We start from the raw sequence: 11,965 nt of genomic DNA on the forward strand, positions 1-11,965 counted from the left end.
CCACAAGATGGGTCAAGGCCTTCAGAACGGGAGGAAAGGCAACCAGTGTCAGAGAATAAGTGGTCCTGGATGACTATCTATATAGTAGCACTATCTATAGTGTTATAGATATGTGATCGTTTACAGGTCTGTATCATTCAATCTACCTAAATTTCTGAAAATTAACATGTGCAACAGTAATTGTTACAATATCATTTCAAGTTTTTTTTTACAAACAAGCTAGAAGTATCATACTTGTTTGCTTTTTCAACAGTTTTGCGATGGAACGGTTATGTGTCCTGCTGCTATTAGCAATCAGGATACTTTCAGTGGATGCACAGTTCAATGGATACAACTGTGATGCTAATCTACACAGCAGATTCCCTGGTAAGACTTAGTAAAATGGACCTGAAAATAGTTTTTATCATGGCGACCTTTGACAGTCCTCAAAACCAAAGCTCTATAATTTAACTCAACAATGTCTTATATATCACTCTTTGAAATAAGCATGGTGGATAAATTTACTGCATGTTTCAGTAAGTCACCTGCATTCAATGTTTTTAATAATTTGGAGCAGCAAAGATATATTGATTTTACTACATGTACATTTTAAGAGAGAAGATAAGTAATATTTTCTTATGTATAAGGTTTTGTAGTACCACGTCCTATGTAATATTTTCTGAAACTCTGCATCGTTTATAGATTTTATCAAATGCTTGTGGCCCAACATTTTAACCAAATGAACATTACAGTACACGCCATCGATTTTAAGAACTATTAAATTTCAGCTAATCATGTGTTGAACACATCCCATTGATAACAAATTTAGAAAATTTAAGTGGAACCTCGGTAGAAGTAAAAAATAATACGATTGCCAAATAATAATAATCTTTGTACTCGATATAGCGCTCTATCAAGTCCTCACAATAGAACGTAATGTGCATATATATATACAAGATAATATAGATTAGTAATAGAGGCATGAAACATGCACTTAGTGGATAGGTATGTTTTGGAAATTACCTAAGATTTTAATGTGATTTATAACCCTTCATTGGAAGTATCCAAGGAATATGAGGTTACCGACAAACAAGATAATTAAATACTAGCACCCATATCAACGTGACTCCTTCCAATAACTGGAAATCCATCATGCCAACCCATAATAAATCACCCTGGAGCACAATTGCTGCTGGTCAGCATGACGTATTTTCAGTGATTGGAAGGAGTAGCTATTTGCAACAACTTTTGTTATGAATTGTTGCAATATAAATCTCAATGTAGATAAAAATGTTAAGACTTTTGCCAATATTGAATTTAGCTGTAACAGTGTTATCAGGGTATATATGGTATTGGTCAATCTTTACTGTATTCCTCTGATCAAATTGCTATTTACTACACTGAATGTTTCTATTGACAGGAGAAAAGGACATCATTATCTATTGTGGAGTACAGACCATAACAGTCAAGATTAACTTTTGTCCGGTACTGTTCTCTGGCTATTCAGAAACGGATTTAGCATTAAATGGTAGACATGGAGACGCTCACTGCAGGGGTTTCATCAACAACAGCACTTTTCCCACAGTTGTCATATTCACCATCAACCTGAATACCCTAGAAGTCTGTGGAAATAATTTAGTGGTAAGACTTTTTCTGCTCTTGTAACCAAAACTACTTTTAGAGTCAATACCTCATACAGGCTTGATGTGCAAGGAAATATTTCTTAAGCCAATAAATAAATGAATAAATGTATAAATAAACAAACAAACAACCATCAAACAAATCCCTATAATTTCTGTTGAACACTCAATATGTTTCATTGTAGTATCAGATTAAGCCAGTTGCAGATTCACAACTCTCAGGCAACCTTGATTCCCATTATTTGAAGAGGTTCCTCCAACTTTCTAACGAGATACTTAATAGATCACCTTGCCATTGTGAAATCCATGATATCATAAATTAGAGCAAATGTTCACATTATTATTAATAATAATAATAATCTTTGCATTTGATATAGTGTCTTATTACATCTTCAAGATGTCTCAAACTGCCTCACAGAATATACTGTAAAGTAAATTGACTGTATATTTTGTGGGCGAAACGCAGCAACCAATGGTGCATAGCAGTGTCCCACAAACAGTCGTGGATTGAGTACTCAAATTATTTTTTTATTTATTTTAAAGGAACATTAGGGGACATGTTATATCTGGTCACTGTCTTGCATCTCCTAATGTCTTTCCTGCCTGTCCTCTTGGTTCAAGAATGGTGGATGGCCTAGGAAGTTAGGAAAACCTTAAATAATTATAACCATAAGAAAAAAAACTGTTTCATTGCTCTTTTGCTATCTTTCATTGGTACTGAAATAAGAAGGAAGATTGGCCACACATAGTTCAATAACTGAAATTGTTTTTCCCTGACTAGAATTATTTTAATAATGCAAATGCCATTCAAAACTATTATTCATGGTGCTATCAGTGATGGAGCTATGGATCACATATTTAGCCTTTCATATTTTATTAGATATTTTCAAACATTGTATGGTTAACAATATTGCTCCACAAAAAATTATAGTTTGCGTTCTGCAATTCATGACCCTTTGTATTTTTAAGCATAGAAAAGTAAAGAGTATCTTGTTATTTGAAAACTGTTTTACAGGTCACCTCTGCTCAAGGAATCAATGCATTAGGCAATTTGTCGATGGTGCAGTTTGGAAACATTTCAGGTTATATTGACACTCCTGACCCTCCAACTATAATTAGCTATTTACCAGGACTCCTATACAAGTACAGTTGTAGCTATCCACTGGAATACCTTATCAACAACACCCAACTTGCCTCGTAAGTTTAAATTTGAAACAAAACTATATCAGCAGAATTGCCAAAGTGTTTGATGGACACTTCTGTTTAGCTTTTAAATTACTTTTTTATTTTTTAGATCATCTGCAGCAATTTCAGTGAAAGACGGAAATGGTACATTTATTAGTACGTTGAACTTACTACTGTACAATGTAAGTTTGCAACAATTTTTCTAGTAATATTATTTCATGTAACCTCTTGTGATATTACTGTTGAAATATCTAAACTCTTCTTTGCAGTTTTGTCCAAAATTCTGAAATTGGTGCAAATATGACAAATAATTTTGATATTATATTTTATTTTGTTCCTGTACTAGTAGTGGATTATATAACCAATAAGGCAGATTCCTAGACTTTAAGTTCAAAACTCCTCAATAATTTAGTAGACCACAGTTGACCATGATATACGTGCCTTAACAATGTGTCTTAAAAATATGAGCCTGAAAATTTTGAATGTTATTTTAATAGGATTCAGCCTACAATCTCCCACTTGTGATACCAAGTTTAGGGCTCCCTTTAAAGACAAAGGTGTACGCAGCAGTGAAGGCTACAAATCTTGATGGAAGGTAATAGTTTGGTTTATATTCCAATTTACATCAATTATAAGTCTGACAACTAATTTTGAGAACACAATATGACCTATTATTTGTGTAGGTGGCACGTCTTGATGGATTATTGTTACACCACTCCCTCTGGTAACCCAAATGATGAACACAGATATGATCTATTCTTCAGGTGAGTAGCTTTTATTTCTGTGTGCTCTATGGAATTCATTACAATGCTTGTGTATTGTTCAATAAGTCAAAATCTCTCGTAGGTGCATAAGCAGTCGGTGACTAGAGTTAGAGAGATCTCAGCCACCCCCCAAATCTATCTCCAGCTCACCTCTTTAAGTGGAACTTGGAAGGGATTGCCTTGAGTCCTGAGAAGGACCAGAGCTAGTCCTCAGAGCAGCCCTAACTCACAGCACCCATGGGGCCCCCTTTTTGCCCCTCTCATCATCAGCACCCGCCCACTTTTGGGCCAAAGGGCTGCTCGTGGGAAGTCCTCACTTCGGATTGGCCAAGGTCCTGTTAATCAAGCCAAGGCTCACCTGCTTTAAATGGCCTGAGTTTAAACCTGAGTTTTACTGAGCCTCAAGAGTATTTTCATTCATTGCCTATGGGTGTGGAAGTTTATCTGAGAATTGATAAGAGCTGAAAAGGACTATGATCTAACATGCTACCCAGTGCCCCTGCAAATGTCCAAGCTAAACAAAATGACTTGCAATTGAACCTCTCAACAACTAATTTAAGACACGAGAAGTGATTCTCTGGTGGTTCGTAAATTTGCCAACATTGTCAGTATGAGTTAGACACCATCCAAGTCAGTAAATTTACCAACAAGTGTAGCTCAGTGGTTAGAGCACTCACCTTGCAAGCGAGACACCTGGGTTCAATTCCAGGCAGGGTGAAACCTTGGGCAAGTTTCCTTATTCCACACGCCTAATAATAATCCCTCCAAAACAAAAGAAAATAATATATTGGTCATTTTCAATCCACGACTGTTTGTGGGACACTGCTGTGCGCAATTGGCTGCCAGGTTTCGCCCACAAATATACGGTCAATTCACTTTACAGCATATTCTGTGAAGCGCTTTGAGATGTCTAGAAGACATGAAAATGCAAGGATTATTATTATAATCATGCCTATGCTATTGCTAAGAATAGGTCCAATATAATTCGAAAGATGTGCTTTACTTTAAGGTCTTCAATCTATCTCAGTGTTCATATGCATTAAGGAATTTAGATAATGGTGAGCTTTTTCCTTTAGCTTGTCAAGTATATTCTTATTACTGAAAATACCACTTATTAACATGCTACAGTATATGAAAATAAAGAACATCAGCATCAAGATGGCAAATAGCAACATACCAGTTCCAGTTAAAGCTTAGAAATGATGTGTTCCACAGTTAATCCTGACTATTAACTGGGTTTCATTTCTTTTTTTACTAATGAAACAGCTGTGACAAGGATCCACAGACGACCATTATAGAAAATGGCAGGAGTCAAATGGGCAGATTTTCATTTGAAGTTTTCCGCTTTGTGAAGCACAAAAATCAGAAGATGTCTCCAGTGTTTTTACACTGTGTGACAAAGCTCTGTAAATCAGATGACTGCCCCTTCTTGACTCCGGTAAGTAGCATTTTGCATAAATTGTCTCTTTTAATTGATGCGACTTATCACTCCTGGAGTTTGAGGATATTCAAATAATGACTACACTAAATAAATATTCTTTATTTCTGACAGATCTGTTACAAAAGGAAACGGAGGGATTTGCTGGAAGCAACAACCTTAATCCCTCGCACTTCCACTGGTAATGCTGTCATTACTGCTGGACCCATTATTACCAGGAGTGAAAGTGGTAAGAATTGCCTCCTATTTTCAGGCATTGACAATGAATTATTGAAGAATGGGTTATTGGTTATATTGGTTATATCAGAGTGTGTGACAGTACAACAAATAATACCAATGATTGAATGCAGACTCTGCAAAGGTTTTTTTGAACAGCTAGGTGTGAAAACCCATTGCCATGCTTAGGAGTATCCAAACTAAGATTAGACTACCTATGCATAGAAACACATTCTTCCTCTGCAGTATAATCTCAGTTTAAGAAGAGCAAATCTAACTGAAGTGGTGTGAGGCAGCCTAGAGGAGGTATCCTCACTCCACTCTGGCTGAAGCCCCAAAACGTCAAGAGAAATGTGCTGAACCAGTCCGTAAGTATTTTAATGTTTGTAAAGATGAAGAGCCTTTTTCATCCAAACCTCCTGTGTGATCTGATTGCTCTAATTGCTCATCACTCCTATTAAATATTCACTCAGATTAAAGCTGTGCTCAGACAGCAATATAACTTGGTGCTGCCAACTCGCATTATTGTGGCACAATATAATGATTCTAACTTGGTATTTTGCTCAAGGGAGTAGTATGTAATTCAGGTCCTCTTCCAGGATGTATCAATCATGTAAGATAATATCAATAATACAGATATGTTTCTGAAAAAAAAACAGTGTGGTTAACCAACAAATAAATTATATATATGAAGAAATAAAATAAAGATCACAAAAGAGATTGGGTTGAATCAGATCTCTGATCTCATCTTTGCAGAATACCCATCTTACTATCTTCCCATTGCAACATCAAACTGTTTTTTTAATGGAATCCAGCATCCTGGTTCCCAACACCTTTCATGATGACACATCCCACTTGTTTATTACTCTTGTGTAAAGAAATACTTTCCAGTGTCTGTCCTAAAATTGTTTTTCACAAACCTGTGCCATCCTCGGTCAGCTGCTAGCACCCGAAACTCAACACATTGTGCAAGTATCTGTAGAATTGAAACAGAGATGATAATAGACTGATAAATAAAGATAAGATTTCATATGTTACTGCGCAATATTCTTGCCACTCCTGGTTCTGATATGACTGAAATGTGGTTTTCTTTTAACGTTGACAGATGACACTGCAAACAACAAGTCCCTAGTTGGTAAGCCTCGTTCTGCTATTGATTTGCAACTTGGACCATCATTAAATTGCTCGTACTTCAGGTCCCCCTATTTCTTTTTTAAAAAATATCCAACTGGAGATTTGAACTAAAACAAAGTAGTACAATAGAATAGCAAAGGACTTTCAAAGAAACATGTACAAGGTACAATTCTCAGCAGTTAAAAAAAGCAAAAATCCCTGCATGGAGTATCATTGGGTCATGGAGTAGGACTATGTGGCTGCCTAGAATTTGGAAGATGGATAAAACATGGAAAGTGTCCTGACCTCCACTGTCCTTCCTGCAAATTCTTTCCAATTGTCCCTTACCCTTTGTGTGAAAGAATACTTCCTGGTGTCTGTCCTAACTTGCCCTTCCCAATCCTGAGACTTTTGTCTGGCTGCCTTAGGGTATCTTAAGGTTTTGCGATCTCAGGTAGTCTGGCAGTAGACATGCACAAATTGGTTCAGCACCCTCCAGCGAAGAAAGGAACAACTTTTTGATCAAAGTACAAAGTTTGATTGTTTGAAGTTCAGGGGATGATATGATTTGGCTGCCTGTTGAATATCCTGCTGATGCTCACTGTTCAGGCTTGATGGTCACTTGATTTATGTACCAAAGGACTGCTGACACACAGTGTAGATCAGAATTAAACAATTCCTACAGGAGAGTAAGGGGGGAGAATGGATACCAACATAACTTTAAAAAGTGCAATGAATTGTTCAATTTGTACTTATATTTTGTAACTGAAAACAATTGTTAAAATATGTAATTGAAATTTCTAGTACATTCAAGTATAGTTGATGACAAAATAATGACACATCACCATGAATAAAGGTTGAATTGGGATCTCTGTAGGTTTCTGATTTGTATCTCAGTGTTAGTTATTTGGAATCCTGTAGCTCAGTGGTTAGAGCACTTGCCTCGCAAGCGAGAGACCTGGGTTTGATTCCCAGCAGGGCAAAATGTTGGGCAAGTTTCCTTACTCCACATGCTTCTGTTTACCTAGCAGTAAGTAGGAACCTGGTTGTTAGTTGATTGATGGATTGCTTTTCCGGGGATAACAACCCCTCCAAAAAAGACAATAATAATTTGGTCACTCAATCCACGACTGTTTGTGGGACACTGCTGTGCGCAATTGGCTGCCGCGATTCACCCACAAATATATAGTCAATTTCACCTTACAGTATATTCTGTGAAGAGCTTTGAGATGTCTAGAAGATCTGAAAAGTGCTCTATCAAATGCAAGGATTATTAATATTTATCATGAAGGAGAATGCAACAAAGATTTTTTTTGGTAAAAAAGGAACAAACATATTTTCTAATCTCTAATACTCTGGCTTTTTAACGTTCTCTTTCCTCCCCAGGCAATATGAACATGTCTACCCTACCGATGAACTCTGTGACAAGTGCATTAATTTCTGGAACTGTCATCTTGGGCATAATGAGCATCTCCTTTTTTATAATCTCTGTTTTTCTTCTTAATAGAAAACGCCAACATAGCAGTGCTTTAGCCGGTATCAGAAATCCTGTTTTTAATTAGTTACATTTGTCGAACACATGGGTGCTTTGTATTGTTACCTCATCTGCATAATACAGATGATATATGTATTTTTTTCCCTATAAAAGTACTCAATCTTAGGATAACAGATGATGAAAGTTTTTTTTTATTGTCCAAGAATCTAGTTTAGGTTTAGTAGGTGTTATTCAATTCATTTACATTTTATACCATGAAACCAGCAGTATCAAAAAGAATGAGTCGATTTTTCCTAACCTCTTCAGTGATATTTTAATGGCCCTGTGTCATAGCTTGTATGGAGTAGATTGGTAGAGGATATAGTGGCTATATTAGTCTGATGATCACTTAGAACTGCCTATATTATTAATATAATGGCAGTACAATGTATCCTGTTTGTAACTCCAGCTGTTTGGCAAACTCAGATGGAAGGGGAAGAAAAGTGTGTTCTTACAATCAAGATGTTCAAGGGCATTACTTTTGTGAATTTTTGCTTTCATCAAGATGAGCACGGAAGGAATGGAACAATTTCTTATTTCAGGTACCCTGTATCATTTTCTCCCACACCAAGGTATAAAAGGAGAATAAAGATTTTGCCCCAATAATCTGTAACAGCTCAAAACTCATAATACCCCGATTGAATCTTCATGACCTTGTCATTTCCTACAACAGCCATCCTGTAGCCTCTGAGTGAGACTGACAATTTAATGCTAATTAATAGAAAACTAATGTAGTTTTGTGTTGTGAGCCCATGCTAATAAATTGAGTTCAGACTGTCGAAGTTCAATTCGCATCGCACCTTTATAGCAGACAGACAAAGGAAACATTAATCCCATCTGTCTGGGATTGATTCAAAACTAAATTCCAATGTGACAGGACAATGTGCTGATCCTATATCATGCGATTCCCCCAGTACATTCCTGTTCTCTTCCACCATCTTTCAATATACTAAAAGTTAAATATCAGTATTCATAATGTAAGGTATTCCTGATCACACAGGATCTGCGAATAACATTTCAGGCCAGCATTAACTCCCTGTTTATTAAAATGTTCCTCAGTAGCATTAAAGTTGTCAGATCTGATTGAGTTTAGACAAAACGTTTGTTTTGTACATTTTCTGACCAAGTGATCAAATGTCATTTTATTTAAATCTCCTCTTAGCTGTAACACTTCATAGGATTTGTGGCCTTCTTTGGTGATGGCAGTGCAGTCTTACATGTAGGTTTTCAGTATTCTTGAGGCATTGCGCTCTCCAGTTCGTTGGGTCTGTAGATTCATGCCTTTATCATGGTGTCACTTGAAGGATTCCCTTCCTTCCACTGTAGAACAGTGAGCTGTAAGTGGAACAGTCACGGGCTTCGTGATACAACACTATACAATAAGAGGTAAGATCTTGGATCCTTCTTTACTAAACGATTAACGTCTTCAACTTTATCTTCAAATATTTTCTTTCCATTTTGAGTCTCCCTTGGCCAGTGCCCAACTATACCAGAAAGGGTGGTATCGATAGCAATCTGATATAAGTTGCGTTAAATGGTATATTTTCCCTATGTGGTATGGCTCACTAGGCACAATATTGCCGGCCTATCCCTTTTCAACTTTTCTACAACAAAGGAAATGATGATTACGATTCTTCCACTTGATACAACCCTTCATAATGTTGAAACACTCAGAGCGCTTTACAGAGTATTTCCATAAAGAGCAGAGACTGTATATCTATAAGCAAATGCATCAGCCAATTTGCACACAACTATGTCCTGCAAACATTCGTGAAGTGAATCATATTAATATTTTTATCTGGAGGATTGTTGGTCAGGACACTGGGAGAAACTTCCTTTTCTTTTTTAATAGTGCCTTGAGATTTTTAATGACTACCTGAACAGGCAGACGGGACTTTGGTTTAATACCTCATCTGAAGAACCTCCACCAATGGAACACTGCTCATATTCCATGATTTGTCTTTACTACATTGTAGTATCATCCAAGACTATGAGGCCAAAGTCCCAATGTGGGGCATGAACCCACAACCTCTGACTCACGTGAAACCAATTGAGCCAAGCTGACACCCTAAATTAACATCAAATTAAAGAATGGGATGGGATCTATTTTCTATATGTTTGACTTGAGTGCGATCAGGACTGTCTATATATTGTTTACCTAAAACCTCTGCAGAAAAAAGAATGCTTAAATCCTTATCATAGCCCAACCTGTGTGCAAAACTATACCTTGAAACACAGGCTTGAAAATAGGGCTCATTATTTTGTTTAGATTGAGGGGAACATATATACACAAAGCACCAGAACAAATTTTCACAACACAAACAGCCATTCAGATAATTCTGTTGGTCGATCAATAAGCTGTTACAACTGTATATAATGATTTGTGAGCATGAATTATCTATAGAGCGTAGGATAGTCTGAGAAATTATCTACCTAATTCTGACTGGCCACTAGTGGCGTAATGATCTAAAATGTTGATTTGTAAGAACCTACAATTAGGTGAACACTGGTAAATTAGTTAGAAACATGCCATTCTCTCAATTCTCAATACCTCATTAACAATGTGCACTGCAGGGCTGTACTCTGACGACGTTGTCATAAAAAAACTGTTATATAATAAACTGTACTTTAAAACACTCTGACATTTGCCTTTTCTTCCAATGCATAGTTAATAATAATAATAATAATAATAATAATAATAATAATAATCCTTGCATTTGATATAGCATCTTATCCCATTGTTGAGGCATCTTGAGCCACTTCACAGGAGTTTACTGTGAAGTCTAGTGACAGTACATTTGCAGGCAAAATTTGTTTGGCTTTTATTTTCTTTGTATGCCTACAAGTCAGGCAATTGAGGGATGAAAATAAATTTAATTTACGCCAAGTGAGTATGAATCAGGTATATCTGAGATCTGAGAATCCCACAGGTCTCATTAATATGTTGTCCAACACTTCGGGGAACCAATGTTCCACTGAAATGTGGAGATTACAAATATAATTTGCTATCTGTAGATTTCAAAAGGATAAGTGCCCTCAGAGCTGATACATTTGCACTAAGACACATTCAATGCAATGCTCCCTTGAATAACTTCTACACTATTGACACTCACCCTAACAATAACCAGTACCACATCACAGGTTCTGGGATTTATGTCCAGCTGATATCCCTCCTCACTCACACAATTTGTAAATTGAAAGAGTCTATCTTATGTTCTAGTTGCCTCAAAACTTTTACTTTTAACCCAACAATTTGCTTATATTTAAGAAATAATGACTAGAGATGTGAATTTATCATGGGATTATCTCACTGGGAATTAGTTTGGAGTAAAGTTATTCTGAATATTTTCACATCCTGCTGTGTGAAATCAATGATAATTGCTCAACTTTGACATTTTCATTGCTATTAGATTGAGTACATGATGCATTTATGCTGCATTTTTTTAATGTCTGTCAGCCTTTCATGTTCCCCGTTTGTATGAGGAACATTGAACCCACATTATAAAAGGTACCAAATTAAACAGCAGCCAATTATTGTTATCACAAATTCCCTACGTAATGTGCTCGTAGTGGCTTTTAGCATTTTTAATGGATTTCTTAAGAGTTTTACCTAAACATGAATTCTAAATCTAAAGCTACAAACCATGCATCAGTTTTACATTTGCAATTTAGCAAAATACTGCTCTGTCACATGTTAGTGAAAATAACCTCTTGCACAATATCTATTGACTTTGTAGATGGCTGTGTCACAGAAGCTCCACTGAGAACTAGGCAAAGAACATTGTAAACCAACAGCAGGGATTAGGCTCCATGGTAGGTGCAACCCCAAAGGGATAGTAAACAATATACTGATTATATCTCCTATTGAGAAGTGACATGTATTGTCTTACCCTTTCAATTTATACTACAAAATGGGCAAATATAAAAGCCAGTGAATAAAGATAAAAAAAAGTGATTCAATTACATCCTTTGACTGCAACATATGTAATACTATCTAAATAGAACAGGCATTAATCTCTAATCTGGAAGAAAATTGTAATGGAGCCGTTTGGGCACATCTCTTACATTAAAGAAACCTGTTGCTCAGCAGTGACTC

At 36.4% G+C, this 11,965-nt stretch overlaps 1 protein-coding gene across 1 annotated transcript; it reads left to right on the forward strand.

Annotated features, from left to right (window-relative positions):
- Positions 1 to 260: 260 nt before the first annotated feature.
- On the forward strand, positions 261 to 7,897 carry LOC103180126 (zona pellucida-like domain-containing protein 1). The gene is made up of 10 exons (XM_007895784.2): positions 261 to 366; positions 1,400 to 1,620; positions 2,635 to 2,816; positions 2,914 to 2,986; positions 3,302 to 3,399; positions 3,488 to 3,568; positions 4,835 to 5,006; positions 5,121 to 5,235; positions 6,328 to 6,357; positions 7,722 to 7,897. Exons 1-10 carry the CDS (start codon positions 261 to 263, stop codon positions 7,895 to 7,897), a joined length of 1,254 nt encoding a protein of 417 aa, XP_007893975.1.
- The last annotated feature ends 4,068 nt before the right edge of the window (positions 7,898 to 11,965 follow it).

This window comes from Callorhinchus milii, unplaced genomic scaffold (genome assembly GCF_018977255.1).
Source record: "Callorhinchus milii isolate IMCB2004 unplaced genomic scaffold, IMCB_Cmil_1.0 Scaffold4, whole genome shotgun sequence".
In the NCBI taxonomy this organism is placed as follows: domain Eukaryota; kingdom Metazoa; phylum Chordata; class Chondrichthyes; order Chimaeriformes; family Callorhinchidae; genus Callorhinchus; species Callorhinchus milii.